The sequence below is a fragment of the Cebus imitator genome, unplaced genomic scaffold, assembly GCF_001604975.1.
Source record: "Cebus imitator isolate Cc_AM_T3 unplaced genomic scaffold, Cebus_imitator-1.0 Scaffold594, whole genome shotgun sequence".
Lineage (NCBI taxonomy): Eukaryota > Metazoa > Chordata > Mammalia > Primates > Cebidae > Cebus > Cebus imitator.
Window position 1 is genome coordinate 886,123 of NW_016107909.1, and position 16,688 is coordinate 902,810.

General features: G+C 37.9%; 1 protein-coding gene across 3 annotated transcripts in view; it reads left to right on the forward strand.

The window, feature by feature from the left end:
- The first annotated feature begins 2,572 nt into the window (after positions 1-2,572).
- The window catches only part of UBA6 (ubiquitin like modifier activating enzyme 6), a 74,495-nt gene continuing 60,379 nt past the window's right edge, over positions 2,573-16,688 (forward strand). For 2 of the 3 annotated variants that reach the window (XM_017516555.2, XM_017516557.2), the window contains exons 1-2: positions 2,573-2,707; positions 7,151-7,213. In XM_017516555.2, coding sequence (XP_017372044.1) covers positions 2,637-2,707; positions 7,151-7,213 — 134 coding nt within the window. In that variant the 5' untranslated portion in view covers positions 2,573-2,636. Of the gene's footprint in view, positions 2,731-7,150; positions 7,214-16,688 lie in introns of all 3 variants that reach the window. The other variant, XM_017516556.2, reaches the window with a different exon arrangement.

Genomic DNA, 16,688 nt, shown 5'->3' on the forward strand with positions numbered 1-16,688 from the left:
AATTAGAAAGCCTCAGAAATGAGGTAACAGAACTCAGGAGAATTAGTAATAAACTAGAAGAAACACAAAAGCCAATAAATGCAATGGATTATAATTTGCTGTTAAGAACCCGAGCCAAACCTTAGGACAATGTTTCTGTAGTAATTCTGATTGTCAGACACTCTTTCTCTAATTAATTATTCAGGAGGGGCTCATAAAAATGCTAGTCTCATGAAATGTTGATTTACCAATTGTTGATAACAGTTTGTACCTTTTGTATATGAGTTAGTTTTGCTAGATGTAAAATCCTTGGCCTATACTTTTTTCCCTTAAATATCCTCAGTATGTCCTACTTTCTTATGACGGAAATCCTCACTGTCAAAAAGTTGTGATAGCCTAGTTTACTTTCTCATTTTACAAATGTGACGAAACATTAAAATCTGTTAAATCTGGTTGCTTGTTACCTGCCTGAAATAATTCACACCATATATTATCAAATCTAACATGCCCTCAGTTTTAAGATGAACATTGTTTTCTATATTTATTTATTTTTTAAAATGCATCCTCTATTCATGGATGTTATAATATAAAGAAGTGTGGGTAATGGCAGGCCATTGTTTTGGACTAGCCTTCTGTACCAGGCCCCATTAGATCAAACCAGAATGGAGTTGCTTGTGCTAAGTACCATATCATTAAAGTGTACTTTGGAAAAATGAGCCAGTTTAAAAAAACAAAACAAAACAAAAAAACAGGCGATTCTACTTAAACTAGTGGGCATACTAAGAAAACAATCTTGCATGTTCTTCACATATACCCCAAAACCTAAAATGCAATTAAAAAAAAAAAAAAGAAAGCATACTCTGTTTTAACATTTACAAGGAAAATAACTTTGAAATAATCTGCTTTTTGTTCTGTTTCTGCTTTCTTCAGTCCTTTTCTGCCTATAAAGCCAATCTTCTCTGTTCAGCTCAATGGAATACTCATTCTATTTCATAGAAAAGTCACTTTCTTAATTTGTCAATTACTCTCTATTTTTCTCTTCTCACAATGAACTGGATAAAATTGGTGATCAATGTTATCACTATTGTCTGCTTATTGTTTAGCCATTAAGTTCTAATGTTTAATAGGCATTCAACAAATATTTAGGAAAAAAATACAGAAGGGAAATCAGAGGGAGAGAAACAAAGAAACTGACAATATCTGTAGGGTGGGATAGCCAAAGATATTTATATTTATTAATTTTAGAATAAAGAGAAAAGACAGGGAATAAACAGTGCTGGAGCAGAACCTTGAAAGAACAGAGCATAGATCAAGTACATTCTAATGTGGGAAAGGTTCACAGCCAGATTGAGAAACGCAATGCTACAGGTGAGCAACATGAAGCTTCCAGGTATTTTAAGATGTGCAATTTTGAAGAGAATAGAGGGGCACAAAGGATAATACAGTTTTGCCTGGACCCTCATCTCCACATGAGAGAGGAAAAATTTCTAATTAAAAATATGATACATCACAAAAAATTACATAATACCCAAAGTCAAAGTATAGCCTAATTTTAAAAATCCTGCAGATGTTTATTCAAATATATACTGTTATTTAAAGTGAAAGACAAATCCTGTTATTGTGTCCAACTAATTATTGCTTTCTAAGAAAGGTGACATGGAAATAAATGGAAAGAATTATATGAGAATTCCTTAGATATGTTCTGGTAATCTAACAGTGATTAGTTCTATGACCTTGACCAAGCCACTTGCACTGTTCCTTTCTCTTACTCACAAATTGAAGGGACCAAACTGAAATGACATAACGTCATCTATGGCACTAAAAATCACATGACTCTATTAAATCTGAGGCAGTGCCTCAAATGTAGTGGACTCCCAAAATTATCTTTTTTTTTTTTTTGAGACGGCGTTTTGGTCTTTTTACCCAGGTTGGAGTGCAATGGTGTGATCTTGGCTCACTGCAACCTCTGCCTCCCAGGTTCAAGTGATTCTCCTGCCTCAGCCTACCAAGTAGCTGTGATTGCAGGCATGCACCACCACGCCCAACTAATTTTGTACCTTTTTTTTTTTTAAGTAGAGACGGGGTTTCTCCATGTTGGTCAGGATGGTCTCGAACTCCCGACCTCAGGTGATTCGGCCTCCCAAAGTGCTGGGATTACTGGCGTGAGCCACCGCGCCTGTCCCTCAAATTATTTATTAAATACATAACAAATTGAAGTAGTGTCCCTCACTGACAATCTGGAGCTATTACCGGCCTTCAGTTTATTTATAAAATGAAGCTGTTTCCTTTTCTTACTGTAAAACTCTTGTAAGGATTTGCAACGCAATCCCATCATTTTGCGAGTTTAACTAGAGTCCTGCTTGTTTGGCTGCAGAGCAAGGGTGACGACTAACTTCTGGACTTTGGTTCCATCTTCATCTGCCGGATGCCAGTCCCAACAGTAACGCCCCCTTCGGCCACCTCCACCACAGCACATCATGCGGCCACACCCAAACCGGAAATCAGTACGCCCCAAGGGTTGACGGGAAGTCGCTGTCGGGATCCTTGCTTTCCCCGGGCCCGCCCCCTCTGATGACGTCTCCGCCCGCCCCTTGACCCCCCGCGGTCCCGCCCCCTTTTCTACCTCCTGCTAGCCGGCGGCGGTGTCTCAGGCGACGATGGAAAGATCCGAAACGGTGGCCGCCCCTCAGGGGGAAGAGGCATCCTGTTCTTCCTGGGCGACTGGCAGGTGAGAGGACGAGGCGGGCGAAGGTGAGGGGTCGCAGGTGGGACCCAGGCTCCGGGTTTCTGCTTCTTTCTCTCCGGCGGGCTGGGGGCGCCCGAGAGGCCGCGGGGCCGAGCAGAGCCGGCTTGGGGAGGTGAGGGGCGCGCGCGGGGTGGGTGTGGCGGCGTGAGCTAGGGCCTTTGCTGTTCCCGGCTTTCCGGAGGAGAAAGTCCCCTTCCCGCACCTCAAAGGTGCGCTTTCTCAGTTCTGGCTGGGATTCGGGATCCTTCTTCCCCCCCAGTCACCAGACTTGGTGGGGCTCCGGCTGAGAGTGAGTTCTGGTCCCGGTCACTTGGCGTGAGCTTCCCCGACTGGTGCCAAGCACCTTTCCGTAAAAAGAAAGCTGGGAGCGCCCCTGTGCACCTCCACTGAGGTGCACTCCACTCTTTTGAAAACTATTACCAGAAGGAACTTGGTAAGAATGAATCAGTACCAATCTGGACACCCTGAGGCCTCTGTTGACTACGGGAAAAAAAAAAGCCAGGAAAAAAATACATAAGTTACCCATTCTTATTTCCCACTTGGTTTTGAAATTCTTTAGGTCTTTCCCGCCCTTGGGGGAAAATGTTTGTGCCAGGCCTTTACCAGATTCTTGGTTAGTTGTTCTTCTGTAAGTCATCTCATAATTAATAAATCAAGTAATGATATCCTGTCCACCACTGTCAGAATATACCATGCCAAGATAGAAATGATGGATGTATTATTTTCAGCTGATGTGAGACTTTGTAAACCTGTAGCTTTTTCGCCAGTTTCAGACTGCAGGGATGCTTTCAGTTTCATGGTATTGTCTGCCGTTGCCAACACTGCCAGACTTGTGGTATGTTATGTAATAATGTAACTCGCGTCTTATTTGAAGCGTTTTTGATTGTCTTATAGATCATGTTATTTTTACATATTCTCGAAATATTCCAGTGAGGCACAACTTTCTGAAAAAGTGCCAGTCATGCCATTAAGTGGCACAGCTAATTACAATGTAGCTCTTATTGTTTTTATTCAGATTTACCCACAGGCCTATTGCCCCCCTTCCCCAAGCAAGGAAAACAGCAAGTGAAAGTGTAGTAGGGATAAGTTTATAGGAAAGTAGATGATAACAAATTTTGTTGGCGGGGCGCAGTGACTCACGCCCGCAATCCCAGCACGTTGGGAAGTTGAAGCGGCCGGATCGCTTGAGTTCAGGAGTTCTAGACTAGCCTGGGCAGCATGGCAAAACCGCGCCTCCACAAAATGCAAAAAAAATTATCTGGGTGTGTTGGTGCACGCCTGTAGTCCCAGCTACTCGGGAGGCTGAGATGGGCTTATCGCTTGAGTCTGGAGAGGTAGAGGCTGCAGTGAGCCGAGATTGTTCCACTGCACTCTAGTCTGAGTGGCAGATACCCTGTCTCAAAAAAAGAAAAGAAACAAATTTTGTTTATATTTTGTTACAATGCCCAAACAGGGTATATTGTGTATGTGTGTGTTTTTTATTAGATAGCTGATCTTTTAGAATACAACTGTCTTCTGATTTGCCTTGGTAATTGCAATCAATTTTTGTACTAGCTATCCGTTTAATTAGCTAGAAGCTGATATCATTTTATACGTGTCAGTGTTTGGTGAGTTAAATGATAACATTTTAATTACCTTTGTTTACAAATTCTTTGGCTTATTTATTGATGCTAGGACTAGAAAGTTGGATTCCAAACCTGAATTTCATTTAGAATCCTTTAATTGACAATAAGAGTTTCTCAGAACTAGGAATGGCCTGCACTTCTGCCAGTATATTGATCTCAGCTCTCACAGTGCTTCAGCTCCAAATGCTCCAGACTGGTTGCCTGTACCTGGGAGTTATCTCTGCTTCCCAGTGTTTCCTACTGATAACCTTTTTGAAGGCCATGCTATGAAATAATTGAGACCAGCACTGCTATGAATGTTACTATAATAAGTATACTTTGTCATATTCGTTATATTTAGATTTTTTTTTCCTTTAAAATACATTCATTTAACAGTCTTTTTGTTTTGTTTTGTTTTTTTCTGAGGCGGAGTCTCGTCGCCCAGACTGGTGTGCAGTGGTGCGATCCCAGCTCACTGCAACTTCCACCTCCCAGTTTCAAGTAATTCTCCCGCCTCAGCCTCCAGAGTAGCTAGGATTACAGGCACCTGCCAGCACTCCTGGCTAATTTTTGTATTTTTAGTAGAGTCAGGGTTTTACCCTGTTGGCCAGGTTGGCCTCAAACTCCTGACTTTAGGTGGTCACCTGCTTCGGCCTCCCAAAGTGCTGGGATTACAGGTGTGAAACCCACTGCACCTGGCCCATTTAACAGGTTTGTTTTTTTTTTTAAGTGCTTTTTAAAATGTCTGCTATCAGAGGCAGCAGGCAGCATGTGTGGTAGTCAAGAGCTAGACTGCCTGGGTTCAGATCCTGGCAGTGCCATTTGCCTGCTCTGTGACTTTGGGCAAATTTTAAGTTAACCTCTCTCAGCCTCTTTTTGCCATCTGTTCATTGGAGATAGCAATAGTGCCTGCCCACTGTTTGGACAAGGTTGTTATTGTAAGGGTTACCTGAATTAGTACATCTAAAGCACTTAAAACAGTGTGTAGCACAGGGCTCTCTATCATTATTAAATGCCTGGTACTATTTATGTATTTGGAATACAGTGGTGAGTTTTTAACAGACCATACATTTTTTGGTAGGAATGGCAGACAGTTAATGGTAAGTGATTTGAAGAAACTATGACAGGTTAATGAGTTGGGCAGTAACGTAAGGATAAGAGTAGCCATTTTATTGATAGGTGATCAGGAATGATGTACGTGATTGATATTTGTTACACTATTTTAATAAAGGCTTGGGTGATAAGTTAACTATTCTGAGATTTTAAGAAAGAACATTCTAAGTAGAAGAAATAGTGTAAAAACTGAAATGAGAGCAAGCTAGCAAGCTTGCAAGCTTGGTTTCTTGCAGAACAGCAAGCAAGTCAGTGTGGCTTGACAATAGTAAGCAAAAAGGGAGAGGGGTGGGAGTTGAAATTGAAGAAGTAGTTGGGAGACAGGACACATTGCCCCTTGAGGTGTTAAACCCCCAGCTCTACTAAAAATACAAAAAAATTAGCTGGGCATGGTAGCACTTGCTTGTAATTCCAGCTACTCAGGAGGCTGAGACAGGAGAATCCATTGAACCTGGGAGGCGGCGGTTGCAGTAAGCCAAGATCACAGCATTGCAGTCCAGCTCGGGTGACAAAAAAAAAAAAAAAAAAAAAAAAGTAAAGGAAATCCACTGAAGGGTAGTCCAAAATTGGGGGATAATTTCTGACCGCATTTTAAGATATTTAGACTGTTTTATGGAGAACAAAGGGGAAGGGCAATAGTGGAAATAAGGAGACTAGTTAGGAGGGCTTTGAAATAGCTCAGGTGAAATGTGATGATGGTTTGGCTTGAGATTGTACTGATTGAAGTAGGAAGAAGTGATCAGATTTGAGATCTCTTGAAGGTAGAGCTAACTGGACTCAGATGGAGAAAGTAGGGGAATGATTTAAGCAAGAAGAACCCTAGATTTCTGGCCCAACCGAGTAAATGATGGTCCCGGAAAATGAGTTAAGAAAGATGGGAAGAATGGACTAAGCAGGGGTAATTAAATTCTCTTTGAAATTTGTTATGTTTGTGATACCAGTTAAGACATCAGAATGGTTCATTGTTTTGGCAATTGTATACAATCTGGAGGTCAGAGGAAAGATCAATCACATGTGGCGAAATAAGTTTAGATATAATCAATATACATTTATCCACAGGATTGAATGAGTTTATCTAAAGAGAGCTGAAATACAGATCTATTAGAATGTATGTACCAAATGGCCGGGCACAGTGGCTCACACCTGTAATCCCAGCACTTTGGGAGGCTGAGGCAGGTGGATCACTTGAGGTCAGGAGCTCGAGACCAGCCTGGACAACATGGTGAAACCCTGTGTCTACTAAAATTACAAATTTAGTTGGACTTGGTGTGCACTTGTAGTCCCACCTACTCAGGAGGCTGAGGCACAAGAATCACTTGAACCCGGGAGCATGGAGGTTGCAGTAAGCCGAGATGACGCCACTGCACTCCAGTCTGAGTGACAGAATGTTTTTTCTTTTCAAAAAAGAAAAAACGTATGTGTGTGTGTGTATAGATAGATAGATAGATAGATATACCAGTGATAAAACAAACCTGATATCTGAGAATAAAAGATGTTGAGCTCTGTAATATTAAAATCCACACAGGATAGAACAAGCAATCAGAATTTAAATTCAGGCCATTTAAAAATATATAAGTAAAGTGGTAGATAATAAAATACATGTTTGATTTGTGAAAACTTTTAGTAACTGGTGAATCTGATCCCACAAATAATCAAATATTACATTATAAAATGTGAATATTTAATAACCATGTTTTTTTTTTTCCAGCACAAATAAAAATTTGCCCATTATGTCAACAGCATCTGTGGAGATCGATGATGCATTATACAGGTAAGAATCTCAGGGAAACTGAAACTTATTTTCCTTGTTAATTGTTCTCAAATAATCAAGTAGTCTATTTGAAGATACCATTTGGCCTATGCAGAATTTTATATATATATAAAGAGTTCCTCTCAAGTTAAAATTAGGGTTTCTGCGATTTTTTTTTAACCTACATTTTTATAATATTTAAATCTCCGTTGTTTTAGGTTTAGGTGATAGGGCTAAGAAGGATTTTGCGGTCATTTGCAAAATAAACCTCTCATATTTGGACAATAATACATATTTAAGTTCTTGATAGTACAGGAGTTCATGAAGAACAACATTTCAATTTAGTCATACAGTAACATCTGGAGAATAAGATTACTTCATTGTAATCTCATTAAAATATTTCCTGTTATGTGATTTATAGATAGTGGAGAAGTATTGTGTGATTTAAGAGTTGTGATTTGAATGGAATTTGATAGGACCTTTTTTTTTTTTGTGAAGTAATCTCTTTCACTCGGGCTGAGTGCAGTGGTGTGATCTCGGCTCACTGCAGTCTCCACCTGCTGGCTTCAAGCAGTTCCCTGCCTCAGCCTCCCCAGTAGCTGTGATTACAGGCACCTGCCAACACACCTGGTTAATTTTTTTTATTTTTAGTAGAGATGGGGTTTCACCATGTGGGCCAGGCTGGTCTTGAATTCCTGACCTTGTGATCCACATGCCTCGGTCTGCCAAAGTGCTGGGATTACAGGCTTGAGCCACTGCATCTGGCCAATGGGACTTTTTAAACTATAATTTTTCAGGAAATGGGAAAACTTTTTTAGTAATTAAAGAAAGTATCATATGATTGAATAGTTGTGATTTGAATGGAGTTTGATGAGACTTTTTAAACTATACTTTTTCATGACATTTGAATACTTTTTAAAGTAAAGAAAAAGATGCAGAATCAGTAATGGGTACTTTATTCGGAGCTAATACATACCATCTGGCAAGTTGATGCCAACTCCTGTTTTGTACTATATGCTTGGGAAGAGAGATAAAAGACTAACCATCTTGTTTATGTGAAAATTATTTTACAGATGGTTTCCTGATTATAAAATATGGGTTAGAAGTTACCTTAAGTTGTCGTAAGGGTTAACTGAAATAGTACATGTAATGCCCTTAAACCAGTGTGTAGCACAGGATTATCTATTATTATTTAATGCCTGGTACTATTTTAGGTATTTGGAATACAGTAGTGAGTTTTTAACTGTACATTTTTTGGTAGGAGCAGCAGACAAACAGTTAATGGTAAGTGATTTGAAGAAACTATGACAGGTTAATGAGTTAGGCAGTGACTTAAGGATAACAGTACCCATTTTATTGATAGGGTTATCAGGAATGATGTGTGTGATATTTGTGACACTATTTTAATAGAGGCTTAAGTGATAAGAAGTCAACTATTCTGAGATTTTAAGAAATAACATTCTAAGCAGAAGAAATAGCATAAAACTCTGAAATGAGAGCAAGCTTGCTTTGCAGAACAGCAAGCAGGTCAGTGTGGCTTGAAGAGGGTACGCAAAAAGGGAGAGTGGGACTCTTAATTTGGGACTCCTAATCTATAATTATATTCTTAATGTCCTTTTGGTCTTGTTTTTCTTAGGATAACAAATGGCACTTCTTTGAGATAGTATTGACTAATTTTATTCATTACTTAGCTTAATCCTCATGAAGCTTTTTTAATGTCCCTCCAACCCTGTAATGCTGATTAATAAGCAAATAAGCATAATTTTCAGTAGCCCAGTGACTAAACTTTCTGTTTACAATGCTATGTAAGTAGGCTGCAGTTTGCTTGACTGAGAGTTATAGAATATAGCAGTTTAGCTGTTATTATTAGAGGTAAGCCATTTTCTTTTGCTTGACGGAAAATGATTTTTGGTGTAGTTGTTTGCACTTTGTATGCATAACTTATTGCAAATTTCCAGTTGTTTACCAGTATGCATATTTAAGTTCTAATATCTTAAGAATTTGTTGTAGTGAGGGTAAGAATCAATAAATGATAAAGCGAGAAATTTATGTGGGTACTAAAAGAATGAATTATTAGTGAATACTAAAAGAGTTACTGACTACATATAGGTTTTCTTAGTAAAATACATAGACATGTATATTACAAAGGCCAAAATGTGAGATTTTCACACAAAAACTAGCTGTTATTTTCTTGGATTTTAAAAATTAACTTACATGTTTGAGGGTTTTTTATTATTATAGTGATTGAATCTGAAGATTTGGGAGTTTCGTATTTTTTCTTTTTTTTGAATCTGTATCTGTTGCTTATAGAAACAAGTATTAGACCTAGGACTTTGGACAATGTTTATTTTAGGGACAAGGCATGAAATGAAGATCCTTAACCTCTTAACATCTCAGGGAGATAGATTTCAGCAGTAAGCTTGATGAAGGTAGGGTAAGATAAAAATAAATTCCAAAAGTTCTCTTTTCTCTTCATCCGCTTTCACACAGCCACAGTTCCAGCCATTTTGTCTCATAGTACAAGTCCAAATACTATAGCTTACAGAGTCATTTTGAACATGACCCAAACTTAACCTTTTAAAAAGTTATTATTGTAATAACAACAGATAACATGAACTCTACCCTACTAACAAGTTTTTAAGTGTGTAGTATAGTATAGCTGACACTTGAACAAGGAATGAGTTAGGAGTGTCATCTCTCCTACCCCCTACCTTTTGTGTAGTCAAAAATCCACGTACGACTTTTGACTCTCAAAACTTAACTACTAATAGCCTACTATTGATTGGAAACTTAGTGATAATGTAAATAAACAATTAACACATTTTTTATATATTATATACACTATATATAGTTGGTGTTCTTAGAATAAAGTAAGCTAGAGGAAAGAAAATGTTAAGAAAATCATAAGGAAGAGAAAATATATTTACTATTCTTTAGGTGGAACTGGATCATCTTTGTTGTCCTCATGTTGAATAGGCTGAGGAGGAGGAAGGGGAGAAATTGCTCTTGTCATCTTAAGGATGGTAGAATCAAAAGAGACGGAGGCAAAAAGAGATGGAGGCAAAATTTTTCTAGAAATGAGAAAGCAAAAAAGTCACACAGTAATTATATCTATAGTATTCTATACAGAACTGATCCTTCTGTCATTTTCTTTAGTTTCTTTTTGTTGTAATAGGGTCCATGTCATTAAAGAAATCAACGCAGTCTTGAATCATTGGAACCCTTCTGTAGGATTGTCTAATGTCAGTAACAACGATAGCCTCTTCAATGGTATAATCTTCCAGACTTTAACAATGTTCTCTCTTTTGAGGTTCTCTTCCATAGCATTGACAGTCCTTTCCATAGAGCACTGTGTGTGATGAGCCTTAAAGGTCCTTTATGATGCCCTGATCTAGAAGCTGAATTTGAGATGTTGTGTTTTGAAGCAAGTAGACCACTTCAGCACCTTCATTGTTGAACTTAAGGAGTTCTGGGTGACCAGGTGTATTGTACAATAGCAAAGGAACTTCTCACCTCAGAGACAAAGCATCAATGGAACCAATCCAGGAAAAGGGTTCTTGTCCATGCCTGCTTCTTATGTAGCCGGAGGACTGGCAGCTGGTGTTTATCTTACAATGCTCGGGAGTTATCAGCTTTACACGTATGGCAGTCCTGACCATAAACTTGAATGCATTTGCACAAAACAATAGAGTTAACTACATTTCTGCCTTAAATCCTGGTGCTTCTCTTCCTTACTAATAAATGTCCTTTGTAGCAGTTTTTTTCAGAATAGGGCACTTTCTTCTACATTAAAAACCTATTTAGGTAGATATCCTTTCTTTTCAGCAATTTTGTTTAGGACATCTAGAAACTCATTGCTGCCTCTTGATTGGCAGAAGCTGCTTCTCCTGTTGTGTCTGACTTTTTTTTTTATGCCAAACCTCTTTCTAAAATTATCAAACTATCTTTTGCTGGCATTAAATTCTACAGCTTTACTGCTCAGATGATGGGTGCACCAAAACAACACAAATCACCAAGAACTTACTCATGTAACCAAATACCACCCGCCCCAGTAACCTATGGAAAAAATTCTACAGTTTTATATCCTTTACCTTGTTTTTGCTTTAAGTGTTCTTACAATGACTTCACTTTTTCTCAAATCATGTTAGAATCTATAGGTATGCCTTTCTTTCAGAAGTCCTGCACCCTTATCAGTACTGCATTTTCATTACACAATAAAAAGGTCTTTCACAAAAAGTGCAGGGTTTTCACACTTGCTGTTGTGGTTACAATGATGGTTTTTCTTTTTTTCTTTTTCTTTCTTTCTTTTTTTTTTTTTTGAGATGATATTTTCACTTTTTTTGCACAGGGTAGAGGGCAGTGACACGATCTCAGCTCACCATAGCCTCTGCCTTTCAGGTTCAAGCAATTCTCCTGCCTCAGCCTCCCGAGTAGCTGGGACTGCAGGCATGTGCCACCACATCTAGCTAATTTTGTATTTTTTTTTTTTTTAGTAGAGGTGTGGTTTCTCCATGTTGGTCAGGCTGGTCTCGAACTCCCGACCTCAGGTGATCCACCTGCCTCGGTCTCCCAAAGTGTGGGGATTACAGGTGTGAGCCACCAGGCCTGGCGGCTTTTCATTTTTTTTACAATGGTCCTTCTACTGGATTCATTTTATCTTGAAATCGCAGACAACCACAGCTATAGCTGCAGACCTTTGTCTACAGTACGTATCAAGCACTTCAACTTTTTATTATAATGTCATGACTTTTTTCAGCTTCTTGGGAGTACTTGCAACATTACTGGTGGCACTTTGTATGGGTCCCACAATGTTATTCAAAATTTACAGTATTGCACACTAAACATGATGAAAAAATATGCAAGAACCTCAAGAGATCACTTTTTCCTTTGATATTCAATGTACTAGAGAGAGGAGCTGCTCAGGCAAAGGTGAGTAGAGTCACACGCACTTTGCCCAGATACATCACTTAAGCTCACCACAATAGCAACTGGAAGTAGCTACACAATTATTACAGTAGTGCAGTATGTACTACAGTGAATTTTATGCACTTAATACTGCATCTTAATACTGAATACTGCATCTTTATGTACTTCTGTTTACATTCCTCTTAACTGCAAATGGCAACATGTATGGTCTGTAAGTGTATGTATAAGTTTTGATAAATTTTAACTTTTTATAAATTATGTATATTTTATGGTAGTAAATGATAAAATAGACTAATACGTACACAGATTTCATACATTCATGACATACTTTTTCTTAATTTTTTGATATTTCTAGGCTACAAAGTCCAAGTTATGAGTTTTTTCAAGTTGTCACAAGTGTTCAAAAAAATTTTCAGTGTATTTATTGAAAAAAATCTGCGTGTAAATGGACTCGTGCATTTGAAACTCATGTTGTTCAAGGGTCAACTGTATTGTTAACTCTGTGTACATTGTTGTACAACAGATCTATGTAGCAAATATTTCGTCAAGATCTTGTTTCTTAATTCTTTTGGATAAATACCCAAAATGGAATTGCTGGATTATATGGTAATTCTATTTTTTAAGTTTCAAGGAAGCTTCACCCTGTTTTCCATAGCAACTGCACCATTCTACATTTCTACCAACAGTGCACAAAACCTCCAATTTCTCCACATTCTTGGCAATACTTGTTATGTTTTGTTTTATTTTATAATGATCATCCATCATGTGTGAGTTAATCTCTCATTGTGGTTTTGGTTTGTATTTTCTTAATGATCAGTGATGTTGAGCACCTTTTCATATACCTGTTGGCTATGTGCATGTTTTTTGGAGAAACATCTATTCAAACTCTCCATTTCTAAAAATTGGGTTAGTTGGGGGTTTTTTGGTATTGAGCTATAGGCATTCCTTTGAATATTATTAACCCCTTATCACAAATATGGTTTACAAATACTTTCTCTCATTCTGTAGGTTGCCTTTTCAGTTTGTTGATTGTTTCCTTTGCTGGTTTCTAGTTTCATATAGTCCCACTTGCCAATTTTTGCTTTTGTTATGTGTGCCTTTGGTGTTATCCAGGAAATCTGTGCCAGCACCAGTGTTATGAAGCCTTTTTCCTGTTTTCTTCTAGGAGTTTTATAGTTGCAGATCTTACATTTAAGTCTTTGATTCATTTTGATTTGATTATTTTATATAAGGGTCTAATTTATTCTTTTGCATTTGGTAATCTAGTTTTTCCAGCACCATTTATTGAAGGCCCCCAACCTGCCTTTCCCTCTGAATACAGTGGCCATACTAGACTACTTTTTTACCAAAGATAAGAAAGGCCATTGCAGTTCATACTTTTTTACCTCAATTGTCTTTTCCTGTGGTGCTCTTTTGTGCCTCAAAAATACCTTCTTATGGTCCTTTAAGAACTCACTCCTATGTCTGCTCTGTGATATCTTGCCTGAGTTACTTCTCATCTTTTCTGCTGAGCCCTAAAGCACCTTATTTTTATTGCTATTAACTAAGCACATTATCCCATAGTATTTTTTCACATGCATGTCAACTCTGTCCAACCACAAGCTTTTCTAAGTCACAGACAGTATCTGAGTCTTAGAAGATAATCATTAAATGATTATTGAATAACTAGGCAAGACAGTGTGTTCAGATTGGCTTGTAGTTCGGAACCTAAGACCAGATGTTGCTTAGGTAGTTGGCAGTTCAGTGGCTGCATGGGAATCAAAACTAAGGATATGACAAAAAAGTCTGAAAAAGGTGCATATGTTACTAAGGATAGAAGATAGTGATGATATTAAGAAGGCATTTACACATTCCATCTTTAGGCAAAAACCAGTATTACCGGCAAGGTACAACATTCCCTGACTTCTGAATTCTGACATGAAGCTGCTACAGTAAGATCATCCTTTATATCTGGAAAATTCTGACAGCTGAAAAAGTTAGATAGAAAAACAAACATTTCTCTTTTCTCAGGAATTGGGGCATTTTGAGCAAATGAGTATATTATAACAGCCCAGATACATGTAAATTCATTTTTCCTGAAAGTTAAAGAAGTTTAATTTTCTGGGATCATACATGTTGAGATACGTAAGGTCGATCCTTTAAATGTTGTTTATTTCCTCCTAGATACTTATATACTATACAGATGCTCCTTGATTTAAAATGAAGTTACATCCTGATAAACCCATAAGTTGAAAATATTGTTAAGTTGAAAATGCATATAGTATGCCTAACCTAAACACTATATCTTAGCTTAGCCTACCTTAGATATTCTTGGAACGCTTACAAGTTAGGAAAAAGCACAAGCCTATTTTATAATGAAGTGTTGAATATCTCATACAATTTATTGAATATTGTACTGAAAGTAAAAATCAGAATGGTTATGTGGTTACTCAAGGCATCGTTTCTATGGAATGTGTATTACTTTTGTACCATCGTAGAGTTGAAAAATCGTTAAGTTAGACCATCCTAAGTCAGGGACTATGTATAATTGAAATCTAGTTAATATCCACTATTGTTTATGTTTTCCTAGATGCTATTATTGAAATTTAGTTAGTATCTTCTAGGTACACAGGTTTTTTCCAGACATAAATGACTGTGTCTTAGGTTGTAATTTTACTTCTAAACAATTAGATTTTCCTTTTTTTTTTTTTTGAGACAGAGAATTTCGCTCTTGTTACCCAGGCTGGAGTGCAATGGCGCGATCTCAGCTCACCGCAACCTCTGCCTCCTGGGTTCAGGCAATTCTCCTGCCTCAGCCTCCTGAGTAGCTGGAATTACAGGCATGCACCACCATGCCCTACAAAACTAAACCTTCTAAAAATCTACAAATCTTAAATATCAACTAATACATTTTTAATATTTGTGCATATACATTTTAGTAGGAAATATCTTTTAGAGCAATTTTAGTAGCTAGTTGAACAAAGCATCTTTCTGAAGAAAAATTTTATTTTCTTTCCTTATTACTACTCAATCTTAAGCCACCTTGTAATTTACTCATCAACAGAATCTAAACTTTTTCTCAGAATCTCCGAGGGGTTTTATTTTGGACTGCCTCTGATGGTATTCTGAGTATCTCTCTCTCTCTCAAAGGGGTTTTATTTTGGATTGCCTCTGATGGTATTCTGCATTCTCTCTCACTTTTGACTGCCTCTGATGATATTCTGAGTTCTCTCTTTCTCTATTTTTGGTCTTTATTGTTAGGTTAATTAGACTTGAGCCTATTCTCTGGCCATTTCTTTCTTTTTCTCTGAAGATGTGCCTGAGCCTGCTGATCACAAGATGTATCTGAAGAAATGAACGAGTCCCAATTTAGGACTCCAGGCTTGGTTTTCTAGCTGCTTTTATTAAAGAACCCTCCACTGAGTGTGATTAAGACTGATTCAAATGATAATAAAATGGCATTTTTATCTATTCTGTTGTTCCTTGCATATAATTTCCTGTGTAGAGATCACTGTATGAAGGAAGGGTTAATATCAAAGCAGAATCAGGGCATTCCTAGATCTTTAGATGTAATACTATTGTAATAGCATCTAAACCTTTTATTCTAATGTAATCCTGGAGGAAACTCTTTCCTCTGGCTTCCAGAATATCAGTCTTTTTGAATTTGCTTCTACTATTACGACTCTTCTTTCTCAGATTTTTTTCTTAAATTCTCCTTTATTTTCCTGCATCATAAATGCCAGGTTCCAACCTTAGGATTGTTCTTTTTCTTTTTTAACTGTTAAATTCAGGGGTACAAGTATAGGCTTGTTATATATGTAAACTTGTGTCATGGGGTTTGTTGTACTTATCATTTAAAGAATGACATCATGTCCTTTGCAGGGACATGGATAGAGCTGGAGGCCATTGTCCTTAGCAAGCTAATGCAGGAACAGAAAACCAAATACCACGTGTTCTCATTTGTAAGTGGGAGCTAAATGAAGATTTTTCTTAGTTCATATTCTAGTTCACATCATTTATTCCCATGATTTTAGCTCTCTTTGTGTTAGTGATATTTGAGTCTCTCTTCAGATTTCTCCTTCCAAGTTCAAGACCTTCATTTTTAAATGCATACAGCTACGTACTTTACATGTAAAACAGGTAGATGTTCAGCAAATATCTACTTGTTAGAGAAACATTGGTACAGTGGAATTAACATGGCCTTTGGAGACAGATGTAAGAGTTCATATCCAAATCCTGACCTTTATGTGACCTGGAGCTAGTTATTTAATCTTTCTTTTACACAAGTTTCTCATATGTAAATAGGAATAATATTTTATATCTTATGAAAAACATTGGCCAGGTACAGTGGCTAACACCTGTAATCCCAGCACTTTGGGAGGCCAAGGCGGGTGGATCACGAGGTCAGGAGTTTGAGACCAATCTGACCAACATGGTAAAACCCTGTCTCTACTAAAAATACAAAAATTAACCAGGCGTGGTGGCAGGCGCCTGTAATCCCAGCTACTTAGGAGGCTGAGACGGGAGAATTGCTTGAACCTGGGAGGCAGAGGTTGCAGTGAGCCAAGACTGCACCACTGCATTCCAGCCT